Source organism: Lepus europaeus, chromosome 5 (assembly GCF_033115175.1).
Source record: "Lepus europaeus isolate LE1 chromosome 5, mLepTim1.pri, whole genome shotgun sequence".
Lineage (NCBI taxonomy): Eukaryota > Metazoa > Chordata > Mammalia > Lagomorpha > Leporidae > Lepus > Lepus europaeus.
Window position 1 is genome coordinate 44923689 of NC_084831.1, and position 17041 is coordinate 44940729.

A 17041-nucleotide genomic window follows, 5' to 3' on the forward strand; every position below is an offset into this window, starting at 1 on the left:
CCCCTCTACAAAGAAGGGGATTGGCTGGATCTCTTGCTTTGCCCACTGAAGCCAACTGTGTGGTCCAGGGGTGACCACTGCTGGGTGTGAATCCTGGCTGCTCCTCCCCACCTACAGAGGGGAATAAGGAGGCCCCCTCTGGGGATGTTTCCAAAAAGGCAGAGGAGCGTCTGGCGTGCAGTAAGCCTGGCCTCCCTTCACTGTACCCGTTTTGGCCGTGGCGAGGCAGGAATTTCCCTTGTGAGTGACACAAGGGAGCAGCAGGACACTGTCTGGGTCACCCGCACAGTTGGTCACGGGAGAGAGGAGGGCAGGCAGGGTGGGGGCAGCCCCAGTGAGCCTCGGTACTCCCAGAGTCGACTTCTCTGCTCCTCCTGGCCCTCAGCCTGCAGGGTGGGCAGGGTCCTGGCTAGATGCAGGATGCTCTCGCCCCTGCCTTCTGAGGGAGGTCAGAACCTGGGCCAAGCCTGGGCTCCCATTCCTGTCTGACTGTGGATCCCGGGGCTGGCCAGAGTGCCTCCTGCACTGCCATTGCTCACCTGTGTGCAGGGGACCCATCTCGCAGTGATGCCCTGTGCCCAGCACGCATGGTGGGCGCCTTGTGACACCGGTTCCACCCCCTGGCTCCCACGCTGCCCCGAGCCCTGGGTGCCGGCTCCTGCTGGCGCACTCCTCGGAGCCTCTCCCGGCTGAATCACAAGGCAGGGCCGGGCCCCTCGTTTCCAGTTTTTAATGTTTTTCTTGTAAAACCAAAAATATAAAACTGGCAGGAGAATGGAAAACACATCCTGTACATTTTATATACACGAGGTCTGTAATCTCAAAACCGAGGGAGAGAAACTGGGAGACACGATCCAGGGACTGTCGCAGGGTCACGGACCCTGAGCGCCTGGCTTGGGCACAACTGCTGCCTGGGCAGCGCCGGCGGCCACCGCGGCACCCAGCACCCCTGCGTCTGCGGTCCGGGGTGCAGAGGGAGGGGCGGGCGGCAAGGGGATGAGCAGCGTCTGCGGAGACGGCAGGCAGGTGCGGTGTGCACTTGCTTCAGGTGTCTGTGTAGATGGAGGGGATGTGACTGAGGCAGTGGTCAAAGGCCCCGTTGGGGAAGAAGCCGCAGTCCTCGGGGCCGCTGGACACCACCTCTTCAGTCGGCTGCGGTGGCAGCACCGTGGGACACGGTGCCTCAGCCAGGGCCTCGTAGCCTGTGGGCGGCAGGAGAGGCTCAGCGCGGGCACTGCGGGGCCGAGCTTGCCCAGCTCTCGGTTCTAACCCTGCCTGCCCAGGGTCCCTTCTCATGGCGTCCCCTTGGTGGCTGAGCCTGCTCTGAGCCCTCTGCTCTTGCAGGTGGGGGGCTGTAGGTTCGGGTAGGCAGGGGGCCATGGGAGGAGGCCCAGGGCCAGGGCAGCTGAGGGGGCAGGTGGGCTGGCTGGAGGCGGGCTGTCACCCAGGGCTGGACTGTGGGGTAGAAGGCAGGCGAGGGGCTCCCCCTCTGCAGGAGGGCCCGGCTCACCCCCTTTCAGCATCCTCCTCCCACTCTCAGCGTCCTCCTCCCCACGAGCCTAAACGCACCGAGGCCCTGCTCTGCTTGCACAGCACAGCCGTCCCACTTTATGGAAGTAGGGCTCAGGGAGGGTCAGACACCTGCCTAAGGACGCAGTGCCAGGGAGTGGGGGAGGGGACGTGCTGTCTCCAGGTGGGGTCACTGCTCAGAGGCCTTCAGGCTCCTGTCCTTGAGCTGCTGTCAGGATCTTTGTGGCTTAGACAAGTGGGCCTCAGTCTTCCCCCCGCGCAGTGCGGTTGCACCGAAGCGTCCCGAGGCCCTGCCAGCCTGTCAGTGTAGGTTCAGTCCTGCATGTTGACCTCAGATGGCAGTTAGGCCACAGCGGGTGGGCTGGAGGTGGCTTGAAGTGGGCGTTAGGGAGGGAGCAGGCCAGAAGGCCTCCCGTCTGTGGTGGAGCAGGGTGTGGACGCCTCCTTTTGCTGGGAGCTGTTTGATTCAGACCCTGCGGCTAAGCGAGAAACCTCGCCTGCACTGGGTGGGAGCTGGGGAGCTTGGATGGCCGGGCCGGCAGTCAGGTTTCACTTGCGTGTGCACAAGCACGGAGCACTTCCTGTGCAGGCAGCCCACGTGCACACATCAGCCGTGCATGCATGTGGCGAGTGTCCACTGCACTCCCGCAGGCACACATGTGCACATACACACTCAGGTGCAACAGCCCAAACATGCTAACACACACATCCGTGGACACTGACATGTGTCACGGGGTCAGTAATGTATCGTGCAGTGATGGGGCGTGTGAATGTCAGCACATGCACGATGCCAGCACATGTGTGCAGAGCTGACAGTGCATGCCCTGTGAGCTGCTGACACACTCAAGGGGGCTCCCCCGTCCTACTTCACACACACACACACACACACACCTGCTGCCCAAGCATGCAAAGAAAGAACATGGCAGGCACATCCGCAGACATGCAGGGCCCTATACACAGAGGGACCCACACGGTTTGTGTGTGCTCGTCTGGCCTCAGACCATATCCTGGTCCTTCTGCCCCTGGCTGCACAGGGCGGGATCTTGGGGTTCCCTTTGTGGGAGTCCTTGGACCCCCAGCTAGACCCTGAGGCTGAAATGTGGTGGGGCTTGGGTTAGGGAATTCAGGGCCCCCAGTCTGATGTCCCTGCGCTGCCCAGGCTGGGCCCTGCTGGCTGAGCGTGCATCCACCGTGGCCACACAGGGCTTCCCTTCTCCCTTCTCCCTGGGCTGCAGCTGGGGGCAGTGTGTGGGGCAGGGCTCCGGGCCCTGCAGGGAGGTGCCGAGTGCACCGGCAGCCTGGGAGCAGGCACCGCCTCCAGTGCTCGGTGCAGGCCGGTGTTCGTCTCACTGCCCGTCACTCAGTAGGTGCTCATTCTATCAAGTGAGCCCAGGAGCTCCCAGCTGACTTTCCTGTTTGCAGAAACCTGTCAGTGGCCAGATTCATGCAAGCCACAGGACACTGTGGAAAGAACACTGACTCCAGCAATCCCAGTGCTGTGGAATCCAGGACCTCTCTGAGCCTCTGTAGAGTCGGGAGGATCCTACCACACAGGGCGGTCCACAGGATGTGCGACAAGGCGCATAAACAGCAGCCAGCACAGGGCAGGGCCTTGTCAGGGGTTCGGGGGATGGAGGCTTGCAGGCGGGGCTCACCTGTGGCAGGTAAAGGTGCGGTGAGGCTGTGGTAGCCATTGGGTCGCAGAGCAGTGAAACCATGGGCCTCCCCGGTGAGTGCATCCCCACTGGTGGCCGGCTCGGTTGTCCGATAGCAGTCGCCATAGGGGAAGCAATTCTGGATGGAGTGGAAACTGCCCTGGTAGCCTGCAGAGGAGGGAGGGTTGTCAGCCAAGCAGAAGTACCTGGCGGGGTGAGGGTGGGGGCATCCACAAGGCACCACTCAGCTCCCACGTCATCTGGTCCAGGCATTGTGGGCGGGAACGAGAAGACTGTGCCAGGGCACAGAGGGTGCTAGAAGCCAGTTCCTCCCAGGAGTGCCCCTCCCAGAGTCACTGACACCCCCCCAGTTCCTGGCCTGACATCCCCTGGTGCCTGCCTACCCCTGTGGGTGGCTATAGCGGTCCTACTGGCTCCTAGAGCGGAGGGCGGCGGGTGCAGACAGAGGCAGAGGGCCTCCAGCTAGGGCTTACCTTGCGGGCTGGGCAAAGGTGCAGGCGCAGGGCTCTGGAAGGGCGGGTAGGACGGCTTGCTGGGCAGCGTAGAGAAGGACTGGCCCCCTGGAGAACGGCTCTGGGAGGCCACAGGCCCGAGTCCCTTCAGTGGGCTCACCATGGGCGAAAGCAGGCTGGGCCCTAACCTGGACAGAGCAAAGGTGACCGTCAGCAGCTGGGCCTCAGCAGTGGGGGCCATGGGCCTGGCTGCTGCACCTGCTCCCCCCTGCTGGCCCTGGTTGACCCACAAGGGTGCGGACCGGAGGGGAAGCTTTTCCTACAGAGTGGGTTCAAGTCGGAAGGGTAGTTTGAAACCCATTAGAATCCAATGGGATCCACAGAGGGACACTCAAACAGGCAGCCGGAAGCAGAGGTTATGAGCAGGGCAGGGCAGACAGGACCGCATTCAAAGCCCGCATGCTTCCCTGGGGGCTGTGATGTCTCTGCACCTGGGCTTCCCTGCGCGGTGCCATGTTCACCACCGGCACACAGCAGCACTCCACACCGAGCGCTAAATGCCAGCCAGCCCTGCCAGGTGCCCAGGGCACTTGGGCCACCTGGAGGAGGGGTCCTATGACAGCCCCCCGCCCCCCAGAGCTGTGGCCGCTCCTGAGCAGGACAGCCCATGGCAGTAACAATCCCCATACACTGACCTCCACCTTTCCCCCAGCCCCGTGAGGCCAGAGTCCCTGTGCCTTCTTATAAATCAGAAAACCGAGGTCCAGAGAAGTTGCCAAGGTGCCCCCGGCCACAGAGCGCTGAGCTCACAGGTTACGGTGAGGCAACAACCTGAGACCAGTGCAAAGCACAGAGAACGGCATAGTGTTCTCGGCCCCTTCGCCACCCATCATCGCGGCCAGCAATGGGCTCGCGTTCAAGCCGGCTTTGCTCCTGCACGTGTGCTTGAGGGCCCTTCTCCCATCTCTGGCCATCTCTCCTCTACTTGCACACCTCCTGAGAGGGTAGGCTCACTACCTCCCTTCACATACACCCTGCAGGATATAGACCCAAGACTGCTCTCTGGAAGATCAGGGCAGAGCAAAAGCTGTGGTGGTTGAGAGCTGCACAGGCACCCAGAGCCCGGCTGAGCCGAGTGCCGAGTGGGCCTGTGCAGCCCCCTTCCCAAACCTCTGGGTCCTGTTCCCAGGGACCACTGCGCTCTGGCATCAGTTGGGCTTGAGGGCAGCTCTGTGGACCAGGCAGATGGCTTACAGCCTAGGAAGCATTTACATCCTTCGCAGGAAGAGTGGGAGCTCAGTCTCCATTTCCCTGTTGGGATTGACAGAATTGTTGGCCCATCCACATTAGAATATGCTGCAAGTTCAATGTCACAGCCCCAGGGAACCCTGGGAAGCGAGGCCTGCTACCCACGCCTGCTTCCAACCGAGCAGATCAGTGCCTCTCTCAGAGGGATGGAGAGCAGGGAGAGCCAGAGCGAGGCCGGGGGTTCCCGTCTGCTGCTGCCCTGAGCACCCTCTGTGCCTTCCAGCCTGAGCATCATGCTGCCGCTGCCCCTCCACTGTGCCGTCACTACTCACGGCTGGGACCCTGTCACCGTGAGCCCGCTGAGAGCAGGGGCCCAGGCTCAGCAGCTATGCTCCCTAGGTCCCCGTCTCCTTCGTAAGCTCATGAGCTGGTCTCGGTGGGTTAATTACTGCTATTAGTACCTGTAGGCCTGTCTCCCAGGGCCACCTTGACCCCTGTGTACTGGAAATGGTGGAAGCCCTTGCACAGTCGGGCGTCCACAGCGTGGGTTCTGCGGGCCGCAGCTGGGCCAGGGCACAGCCAGCAGCGTGGAGCCTCCTTCCTGCAGGCTGGCCGCCCGGTGCTTACCTTCTCCCCTCCCCATCTGGACACCACAACCCTGCTCCCTCCAGGTAGCTCCTGCGGGGAGGGCCAGCTCGCAGCCCCCTGGGTCACCTGGTGCCAGCACTGGGCATGGCACATGGAGGACAACTGACCACGCTAACCAACAGGCTCCTGAATGGTTCTGCTCCGAAGCCTGCAGAATTAAGAGAACCAGATCTGGCAGGGGGAAGCATGCATTTTCAGAGTTTGCTTTTCCTTTCTCAATCCTGCCAGAAATTCCCACTTGCCACCTTCACAGCTGGCGTCACGCCACAGACACCATCACGTCGCTGCGGCTGCAGGCCAGGCTGCTCTACCTGAACGCTTTAAAAGGCAAAATGACAGCCTGTGTGCAGGGCCTCTTCTGAGTCATGCAAATGATCCCTAAATCAAATATTTTTGCTCCAATTGGAACCTATAAAAATTGGGATAAAACCTCACTGGCCTGGCAGGCGGCAGGTTTCAGACCTTGCACAGGGCTGGGGGAAAAAAAAAACCCCACTCTCTCCCGCATCTTCTCTGAGCCAGGGTAAATACATTTGGTCATGAAGTCAGGCCCTCTTAGAATATTTCTGAGTGAATCAGATAATCCTGTCAAGCTATTTAAACGCCCCAGCAAACCACTGGGGAGCCCCGAGTGGCCGCTCCCTGTTGACTTTGGCAGGCAAGGGAGGCTGCAGGCCTGGCCCCCCACTCTCTTCTCAGGGGATGAAAAAAGAAACCCTTGCAAGCCGGGCCTGGGCCTGGTGTCCGGCACGAGGGCCCTCCTCTGTGCGGCCGGAGCAGCGGGCACCCGGCTGCTGCTCCGGCAGGTGGGGGTGGCGGGCGGGCCGGGGTCCTGTCTTGTCATCACTCTGCCTCTCACTGGCGGCAGCAGGTGATGAATGAGGCGAAGCAGGGCGTGCGAGCCCAGCGGGGAAGGGCTCTGTGTTTATTTTCCTTTGGTGGGAGGTGTTTGGGAGCTGGCTGGTGGCTGAGCAGGTGGCCTGAGGGGGGCGGGGCCTCAGGTCCACAGAGCCTGTCCCAGGTGGTGGTGCATCCACGGCCAGGGCGTGTGAGGCTGCTCCTCAGCCCCCTCTCAGGGGAGCCTGTTTTCATGCATTTTGCAGAGGAAGAAACAAGCTCAGGAGGGCTCCATTGTCAGTGTCGACTTGCCTTATGCTGTAAACAGCCCCTCGGCACACCGCAGGCTCACCCCGATGCCCAGCCAGGGTTCCGACTCCTGCTCCTCCTGTCCTGTCCCCTGCAGCCCAGTCCCGTACAGCGGGCTGACCACACTACTGTTCAGCGCCGCTCAGACACAGCCCCCTCTCAGGTTTGGGGATCTGGCCCTGGTGGCCTCTCACCCAAGCGCATTGCCCCACATGATGGCTCATGTTCCCCAGAACACACCCAATCTCTCCAATCACCTTCACAAGGAAGCCTTCCCTGGAAACCTCCTCCTCCCCTCTACTGGGCTCTCCTCTGGGCTTCCAAAGCCCTGTCTGCTTCCTCTCTCAGGTGTCTGCGCAGGTCTGTCCGTCTCCTTGTCCTTACACTTCAGGATGGGAGCCCTAAGTAACCCCAACACCGGCTCCAGGGCCTTCCCACAGGGGCTCCCTAACCACACACAGAATGAATGGCAGGAGAAGCCCAGTTAGGAGCAACCACAATGGTGATGAGGCCAGGCTGGCCCTAGGTGCAGGCGAGCCAAGGCCAATGCCGTATGTAGCCTTGCAGAGGAGAGGAGAGGCAGGGGAGGGGGAAGGCGTGGGGACAGATCTGCTTAAGTCACTGCTGGCGATAAGCAAAGACGGCAGGGAGGGCAGAGGGTAGGGCTGAGTCCTCCCCCGCTCTTCTGCAGGCAAAATAGCTTTCAGCCGCACACACAAGGGCCAGCAATTAACACATTCGCCATTTCCAGCCAATTAAGCGGCCACAATGAGAACCACATTGCACAAGAAGCTGCCCCTCTCTGCAGAGCTCAAACAGTAAGGGCTCCCAGACAGCCCCAGCAGCCCGGCCATGGTCACAGCCACAGGCCCAGGCCGGCACTGCTGGTGTGTGCAGGTGGCAGGCTGCTTACCTAATGCAAGGATGTGCTGTGGAGAAGCTGGAGTGGGTCTCCAGAGGTGGTCAGGGGAGGTAGCTCAGAATGAGGGTCAGGTGGGGAGCACACAACCTCCCCAGGAGGAACGGGTGGATGAGATCCAGAGCGTGAGCACCCAGACCACCCGGCTCAGGGGGCTGCTGGGAGGCCCCAGTGACATGGCACACAGAGCCGGTGACAGCCAGATAGTTTGCAGGACCCCTGCCTTTGTGCCCCTGGAGGAGGACTGGCTGGAGGTACCTACCCGTCCCTGGTGCCCTCAGCTGCAGGCAGAGGCGAAAGATGGTGGTGGGAACCAGCAGTGGCATCCAGCGGGTGATGCCTGGGAGGGCCCTCGTGCGCGGGGGACAGGATGCCTGGAGCAAGCCCATTATGGGGAGTGACGGTGCCAGGATACACACCTGCAGGAAACCAAGCATACGGCACTGGGCCTTAGCCACTCCCTAGAGATGCCCGTGGCTGGCCCAGGAGCTGTGTGTGCCTGCTTAGGGAGAGAAAGACAAGAAGGAAAACAAGCCAGGTTGCATTAACAGACGTTTAGGGGCCCAAACAAGGGAGGTGATGGCCCCATTCTGATTGGTGCAGGCCCGGGTAAAGGGCGATGCCTGTGGCTGGGACCAACCCTGAAGCAGACGTGGACTGGCACGGGGTGGCCAGGCTCCTTATGTGTGTAGTGAGTGGGAGAACTGTGTGGGGCAGCTGCCTCGATCTCTATGGAGATGTTCCAGGTGAAAACAAGGCTTGCTCTGGACAGCGCCAGAGGCAGATAGGACCCTGAAATGGAGACATGCAGAAACCAGCCTAGGGCTCGGTGGCAGTGCTGTTGCCTTTACACAGAATGAACCCCCCATCCTCAGAGGTATGCAAGCAGAGCCTGGGGAGCCTCTGTGAAGTTCCCATAGAGAGGGTCACTGCAGAGCTGGGGGGCAGACCGGCCTGGCACATCTCTGAGAAGGGCTGCCGCGGATGGTTGCACAGGCTCAGGTGGTACACGTACAAGGCTCCAACTGAGGAGAGGAGTCAGCCACACGCATCCTGGCCTCAGATTGCCAACGTACCGAAGACACCTGCAGAGTGACATCCCCTTGCATCAGCTTTTCCAGGTTCAGACAGGTAGGTTAACCAGACAGCGGAGGACACGTGGTCAGAGGCAGATGGTGGTCCAGGGGCCCAGCAGAGGCTCTGGGAGTTTCTGAGGCTGATGATCCCCAGATGTTTTCACAAAGGAACTCCAATCGGGGAAAATGACCCCCGATTCTTAGAAGGACACAGCAAGGCTACAAGTTTTGAAGCTCGTAATTTTATCTGAACATAGGGGGCCCATTAGTAGGAACTGACATCATTTCTGCTAAGATCAATGCATCAGGTTGGTGCCCAGGGTGATTGTGGACCAGGGGCTATGCCCAGGGTGTGACCAGCCAGTGCTTCCCTGCGCCAGCAGTTACACTCTGAGTATCACTCTGGTCATTGTAGGTCCAGATCCAAGGCTTTTCATCATCCAACAAGAGCCAATATGCGGACACACCAGACTCCGCTCATGGATGGGGAGAAGAGAGAGACAGGAACAAGGACCTTGGACGAGCAGAAGTCCCATGGTGGGCAGCTCCCTGTCTCCCAAGTGGTAGGGACAAAAAGCCTGGGACTGCGGCGTGGAGCGTGGTCTGGGTATCCAGCTCAGGGCCTCAGCTCTGGTCGGGGCTTTGCAGCTGCCTGGCTGCTGGGGTGGGCTCTCACATGCTCTCCCGCTGCCCATTTCAGTCCTGGGCCTACAGCCTCGGGCATCTCCACTCCCAGGGGTAGTGCCACTCATCCCTCCATCTCTCGGTCACACTGTATGCTGGGGTGGGGCGGGGCAGGGGGCAGGGAGGCACCTGGAGGGGTGATGTGAGGGAGCCTGGCTCAGTACCACTCACCACTCTCCCCAGCACCTCCTCGTCTGCCATCTTGAACCAATTTGGAGGCATGACAGCTGGGAAGGCCTGGAATCCCGATAAATCCTGCCCTTCTCCCTCCGCTCACATCCTCACGGCTCGTCAGTCACGCTGGCCTGGGTCTGCTACACATAGGCCTGTGGGTAAACGCCTGAGGTGTCCCAGGAAGGCGGCAGCCGGCCCCTCCTACGCGACCAGCATACAGGAGCTCCCTACAGCCAGCCAGTGGCCATCTCTCCTCACTCTGCCCTCTCTGTTCCTGATTCTCCCAACCTGTCTCCTGCTTCTCTCGTGTCTGTAAAGCCCTGGGTGAACGGGCACATGGAGGGCGGCTGCGTGTGTGCACGAGAGACTCTGAGCCCACGGACAGCACTGAGTGGTAATGATGGACTCACTGACATGAGCTACAGGCTTGGCCGGCCTCTCCCCGGGATGCCCCTCTTGGGGCTGTGAAGCAATGTCATCAATCATTGGCCACGAGTGCTTAACCTCCGGCCCTAACATCTGTTCCTAACCATACCGCAGGCGTCTGCTGCGTGGTCTGCAGAAGAGGCTGGCCGGCCCGGACCCCTGGGTTTGACTGCTCGGTTCTTCCCTCTCTGCTGCGCTGGAAGCCCCTCAAGGATAGGGAACCAGCACAGGGCCTGGCATACAGCAGGTGCTCAGTGTGGCACAGGAGCAAGCCGCTAGAGGGCATCAGGCTGGCTAAGAGCACAGTCAGCAGTCAAATGGTTTGGGTTCAAATCCTGCTTGGGCTGCTTGTTGGTATGGGGGGAGCATGAACCTCAGGAGGCTGGTGTGAGGATCATGGGAGTTTCCGCACATGGCAATAGTCCCGAGAACAGCTCCTGGGACATGCTCTTGCATTTGTACTCCCAGCAGACCTGGGAGGGAAACTGAGTCAAAGCAAGGAAGACACTGCTTCCTGGCTGACACGGAGCAGGAGCAGCAGGTGCTGGCAGTCACAGTGTCAGCCCTGAGGCCCCGCAGACCTGTGGTGGTGCCTCAACGGACTTTTCCCGTCTGTAGCATGGACATCACAGCTGGGGACTGGACAAGATGCTGCTTTTGAAGTGACTGGCCAGGCACGTGTTCACGACATGATTGCTGCTGGCTTTGTCCCTCTCCCCAGGACAAACCCTGGGTGGGCACCTGGGGGAACAGGCTTCTAATTGGCTCTGCTGGTGACCCCTCTGGATGACCCTGCACTAAGCCCTGCTCCATCCCAGGCCTGAGTCCTCCCAAGGTATGGGTGATGGGGCTCACAGAATCTTTGCCCTGGGGGAGTCACGGCTCAGCAGCTGCAGCCCTCCTCCCTGCTGCATCGGGAAGCAGCCTCAGGGTCCTCCTCAACACTGGTCCCCATGCAGTCCCTGGGACACTGAGATGGCACTGGGGATACCCTCGCTCGGGCTGGGGCATCCCTACGGTGCCTTCCCAGCCCTGCTGCTTTAGAATTCTGACCCTGTGAGGCAGCCTGCAGCAGGGGGACCCCGTCCCTCCTCCAGGGCAGCCACCCTGAGGTGTCCCCGCCCTTGTCTGAGCACAGAGCCCTGCAAAGAGGAACCCATGAGAAGGGGTTAAAAGCCTCTTCCCAGGGTTGTGTGGTGAGTGCTCTGACTTAGTTTAAATCTGCTGCTGCTTCAACATTGACAGGAAAGAATAAAACACTAGAAAACTTTTTTTTAAAAAATGCTGAAAATTGTTGGAGTAATTCAAGAAATCCCAGAGGGTGGCCAGAGCTTTCTGCTGGGACGCTGTGGTTTCTTTAGGGACAGTGGGGGGTGGAGCACAGGCGCTGTTCGCTGGAATCCAAGGCCAGGCTGCTCGGGTCTGGGTTGGAATGCCTGCCCCGTGGCCACAGCTGCAGGAGGGTCAGGCAGAATGAGCCTGCAGGGTCGTGTCCTGGGCCACTCGGGCTTCGTGATGAACTGGAAGGAGCCCGTTTTCTCCCAAGGCAGAAGTCGTGCTGGGGATTAAGTGAGTTTCATGTGGAGGCCAGGGCTACATGGGCACATGCAGGTGCCCAGGGCAGCTTGGGCCACGAGGAAGGGCCCAGAGTAAACCCTGGGAGTGGCATCTCTCTCTACCAGGTGTCCACGTCTCCCCTGCCCAGCTCTGCACGTGAGCCACGCTGGCCCTGCCCTGGAAGAGCTCACAGTGTGGTGGGAGAGACAGACAGGAAACAGGGAGACTCCCTGCAGGAGGGGATGAGGAGGCAGGGTCAGAAGGAAGGGCAGGAGCCCCCTTAGGGAAGGGAGAGAAAGGCGGGGGCAGGGTCCTGAGAACCAAAGGGAGCCGAGTGTTTGGGGGACCACAGCCAGTGAGGCCCCAGGAAGCCCGTGGGGCCCTGGGGCAAGGCAGCGAGGAGCGTGAAGGAATGGCTGACTCACGACAGGAGCCGCAGGGAGATGATGGAGAAGCAGGGAGCTGGCAGCAGAGAGGCAGCCACATCCAGAGGAGTGGGTGTCCCACCCCGAGTGCCCATGGCACCTCACTGCTGTCCCAGGGGGAAGGCTGGCAGAAGGGGCCCTCCCAGGCTGTGCCCCGGCCCTGCCTCCCCACACACATACCTGGAAGCAGCTCCTGGCCCAGGGCACGGCCACCCTTCCCATCACCGGTGGTCAGCTGTGTGGACGCCTGGAGCTGCTGCAGGGCCAGGCACTCAGCCAGGACATCGGCCTCGGCATCAGGGCCCACGTGCAGCTGGGGAGTAAGCAGAGGAAGGGGGGTGCTGGCGTGAGACCACCTGTCTGTCAGTGCAGGGGACAGGACAGGACAGGAAGGGACGGTGATTCCAGGGCAGGACACTTCTCACCGTGCCTGCACGTCCTCCTCTGTGAAATGGGGCTGCTGGGTACGCTGTGAAGATCATGTTAGCCTGGATCATCTGAGAGGCAGACAGATGCCAGGATGAGAGTCACGTGCAAGGATTTTCACGGAGGAAGTGCTGTGTGTGATGACAGGGGCACAGCCAGGAAGGGACCCAGGATAGGAGGGAGGGAGGAGAGGCAGATGGAATCTTCCTGGATGGGAGCCAGAGATGGGGGGGGGGGGGGGCGTGTGACTCTCAGGATCTTGCACACTCAGGCACTGGCTGGGAGCAGCACAAATGCCAAGACTCGGAAGAAAGTGCATGACTGGGACCCCCAGGAGGAAGCTGGGGGCCCACGAGGTGCACTCCATGGCTGTACCAGGGAGAGCTGATGGGGAAGGGAGTGAGACACAGCAGGCAGGCAGCAAGTGTCTGTCTCTCCCCCCTACTCCCCCCCTGCTCCATCCTCCTTCCTCTGTGGTGCGAAGAGCAGTGGAAACTGTCCAGGAAAAACTGGGTCCAAACCCACTCCACCTCTTACTCCCTGTGTGACACTGAACAAGTGACTAAACCTCTCTGGGTCTCACCATCCTGCCCCAGGCTGCTGGGAAGTAACAAGATCAGGATGCAAAGTCACTTTGTGCAGTGGTGTGGGCGGGGCTGGCTGGAGGCCAGCTGGCTGAGCCACACGTGGTGGCACGTGGACTCGAGGTCATTTGGCTCAGGGCAAGCCTGGGCTGGGATGTGCTCAGGAACCTGAATGGTTGTCTGGCCAACAACTCTGGGCCATTCCCAATGACAGTCACCATAGACGGTCACCCCAGAAGGAGGGATGGCACCCTCAGGGTGCTGGGCGGTGAGGGTGCAGGCGCTGGATGGGAAAGGCCCTTTCTCCCAGGGATATCCCGCTGCTCGACAACCCCAGCCAGAAGCCCCGGAGCCTTGATGCCCCAGATGCTCATGGTACCCAGGACAGGAGAGACTCAGGGACAGTGAGGGCCCCGTCCTCCGCCACCCAGCAGCTGAGAGTGAGCCTCGAGGGTTACTCCACTCTGCTTGCGGAGGGCCAGGCCCTGGGCGCGGAGAAGGCATGGCCAGCCTTGCTGAGGCGCTCAGCTCCCTGACCCAGCAGCTGTTTTCCATGTAAATTAAGTTTCTGGCAAGAGAGGGCCAAGGCATGTTCTTGCAGACCACGATGTCGATCGGATTAGGAGCAGCAGGAGAGGAGAATTAAGGAAGAAAAGCATTTCTAATTCTCTCTGAAACGCAGCGGGGCTGCCAAGGACTTGTCATAATACAGGGTCGCTTTACCCAGAGAGACACATCAGCCCGCCGGCTCCTAATGGACGCTTAGTGTTGGGAAGTTTGCAGATCCGCGGCCTCCAGTCCCCAGGGGCTCTGTGTGCGCCAAGCACAGGGCCTGGGAAAACCAGGGCAGGATTCTGGTCCTCGGGCACAGGTTTGCTGGCTCAGGACACAAGCCTTCCTGGCGTGGAGCCCCAGCCTACCGAAGCTGGGCCACTCCTTGTCCCCACTCCGGCCCCTCAACCTGACAGCGGTGGGAAAAGCTCAGGCCCTGGAGACAGCTGGGCCTGGGATGGATCCCTGGCTCTGTCACCCTGGGCTGCATGACTCTCGGAGCCTGTTTCCAGATATCTAAAATGGGAGTAAAAATCATGCCCGCTTCTTGGGTTACAGTACGTGAAGCACCAGGCACAGCGTCTGAGCCGTGGAGGCGCTGGGACCAGTGCTCAGCCTCCCTTCTCAGGGTGGCGTGCAGGTGGCACTGCCACAGTGAGCTCACTGCGCAGGCTGAGACCACGTCCCTTCTATGCTCCATGGCATCCAGTGGCACTCCACTGCGTAGAGAAAGTCTCAAGCCGCTGCCCTCTCCCCATCACCTTTGCCACCCGTGTCTGCTCACTCCCAGCACCCATCTCTGCCTGCCCCAGCTCACGGACTAAAGCAGCCTGCAGGCCTTGCTGTTTCACCCTCGCTGGACCACAGTGCAGGGAACGGTGGCTGCTACACAAGGTGCTCCACAGATCTTGCTGAGCAACGACTGAGCTCCTGCCCTCTGTCGCTCTTGTGTCCTGCTCATGTCCTCCCAGTCCCTGGTGCTTCTCTTCACCCCTTGCCCTCCCCGGCATCCAGGCACCCCCACTCCCATGGCCCTCTGGAACCTGCATCAACCCCATGCAGCAGGCTCTGCCCCAAGTTGTGATCCACCTGAGGCCTGGGTCCCTGAGCAGCTCACCCAGTCCTCATCTCAAACGGAAGCCTCTGCTCTCCCCTGCAAACCCGCTTCCCTCTCAGGTTCTCTGTCTTGAGAGGATGGAAAGGTACCACTGTCCTTCCTGTTCCCTGAAGCCTGGCCCTGGGGCTCCCGCTGCTCCCCCTCCCAGCCCAGCCCAGCCCCTCCTGTCGGCTCCTACTCTGCCCCAAGCTAGTCGCCACCATCTCTCTGGGTCTGCAGAAGCAGCTTCCCTGCCTCAGATTTCCAGCCAATGTCCCAAGCCTTTCTCCCCAAGGCCTCAGAGCCGGGTCTCCAGGTGCCATGACCATCCCCTGCTCCTAACTCCTCCAGGGCACCCGCTGTCCATCAGACATACTCAGCCTCTGTGGCAGCTACCCCTCTTCCTCCCTGTGCTGCCCGGCTGGAGACAGGTGAGTGCCTGCTGGTCCTGCACACACCCTGGGCTTCAGACTCCAGTCCTCACTCAATGCCGGGCTCTCTCTGGGGCGCACAGTTTACCTGCACTGCCCTGCCCAGTGCTATGAAGACACACACCCTTCCTGTTCTGAGTTTTTGAGTCTCTGGTCAGCACGGCTGTAAACCCGTTACAGCAAGTCTACTCCCCAACCTGATGGTGAGGAACAAGAAGCAGGAAGGTGCCAGCCAGGGTTTCCAGCATGCACACCCCTCACGCCTGGGGCCATTTCTCCCATAGACCCTCCTGCTCCTACCTAGATGGGCTCCAGCCCCCTCACGCGTGCCCCTGACGACTCCTGCACCCCACTATCATCATCGATGTTGTAACACAGAATCATCACTTCCCGTCTGCCTCACCCACCAGGCATTGAAAGCGGGAATCACCTTTTCCCTTTCATAGCCTTAGTGCCCAGCACAGGGCTGGACATCAGATGTTTATGACGGAAGTTGTGGTAAGCAGGCAGGCGGATGGAGAGCGGAGCTGCTTGGGGCCAGTGGGTAAGGAAGGAAGGGCTGTGGGTCAGACACACTTGGGGCCTGGTGGGAGGCAGATGCATGGGTGGACGGACAGGTGGATGGCGGTATTCCCAGTGTGTGGACAGGGAGCAAGGGCTCCTGATGTGACAGGACAGGCGGCCGGGAGGCACGGGGTCATCTGTGGAAAGGGCCTGGCACAGAGGCTGTCTTACCTTCTCACGCACCTGTTGTTCTTTGGCCGAGTGCGCCTTCACGTGCTTGCGGAGGGAGCTGGGGTCTGTGTAGCGCTTGGAGCAGCCAGGGATCTGGCAGGCATACGGCTTCTGTAACATCAGAGGGCACAGGTGGGGATGTGAGGAGCCCCTCTCAGGGCCAAGGTCCCCTGTGTCACCTGACACGGGCAGGATGATAGGTAAGGGTAGGCTGCAGGCCACAGGGGTAGGCAAGGGGGTGGGGGGCAGGGCCTGTGTCTCCACTCCACCAGCATGCTAGGACTTTGAGTTTCACTTTTGTCCTCTGAAAACCGGGGCTGACTGAGTTCTAAGGGTTCTTGCAGCTCCGGTGTTGATCTGAGGAAAGTGTCCCCATTGTGTCCCATAGCTGCGACGTAGCAGCGAGAGCACAAGGGGTAAAGTGAGCCAGGCACCTTGCAGAGAGGTGGAGGAGGAAGTGGAGGAAGAGGGAAGAGAGCGGTAAGAGGGGTACAACCCAGGGCAGGGAGTGCGATCAGCAGGGCCAGCCTTGGGGGATGGGCTGCACCTGGCATGTAGCCCCAGAGTCCCCAGACTGCTCTCTGGGTCACAAGAAACACAGCTCCTCCTCCCAACAACTGAGGGAGGCCACAAGGGAGCTGGCTCTCAGCACAGGCCTTGGGTACTGGGGGTAACGTCCCTGTGTGATGAGTGGGTGGTCCCTTCCCATGGGCTCCCAGTAACCACCCACAACATATAAGGAAGACCCCAAATCCACCCCCCTGCCTCTGCTGGGTTCCTGCCCCCAGGCCTCTGTGCCCCCCGCCCCTGCAGGCAGATGGTCTTTGGAGCAGGCCATGCTCTGGCCTCCTACTCCCCTCAGGGGCTCCACGCTGCTCTCAGAACACCGGCCACCTCTCGGCACCGGAGGCCTTTGACATGAGCCTGCAAGCCTTCGCTCCTCTGCCTGCCCCTGCACCCAACCAGCCCCCCACTGGACTGTCTCCCCTCCCCCTCAGCCTGCACTGGCCACCCCATGCAGCTGCTGCACATGTGCAGTGTCCCTCCACTGTCGGGCCTCGGGCCTCGTGGCTCCCACTGCTCCCAGTCTCTCTCAAGGGGCTTCCACAAGGCCCTGCCTGGGGCCTCCAGCTGCTTCTGGTGCTTGCAGTGGCTCTGCCCCCACAGAATCCTCTGTCCTCCTGGGGCTGCGGGGGACAGCAGAATGTTTGGAGGAAATGACACCTGCCAGAATAAGCACCAGGGACTGCTGGGCC

The 17041-nt window shown here is 60.7% G+C and overlaps 1 protein-coding gene across 1 annotated transcript in view; it reads right to left on the minus strand.

The window, feature by feature from the left end:
• Positions 1–764: 764 nt before the first annotated feature.
• The window catches only part of GLIS1 (GLIS family zinc finger 1), a 229013-nt gene continuing 212736 nt past the window's right edge, over positions 765–17041 (minus strand). The window contains exons 5-10 of the mRNA XM_062193344.1: positions 15786–15896; positions 12142–12274; positions 7882–8038; positions 3680–3846; positions 3186–3353; positions 765–1202 (exon numbers count right to left, since the gene is read on the minus strand). Coding sequence (XP_062049328.1) covers positions 1045–1202; positions 3186–3353; positions 3680–3846; positions 7882–8038; positions 12142–12274; positions 15786–15896 — 894 coding nt within the window. The 3' untranslated portion in view covers positions 765–1044. The remainder of the gene's footprint in view (positions 1203–3185; positions 3354–3679; positions 3847–7881; positions 8039–12141; positions 12275–15785; positions 15897–17041) is intronic.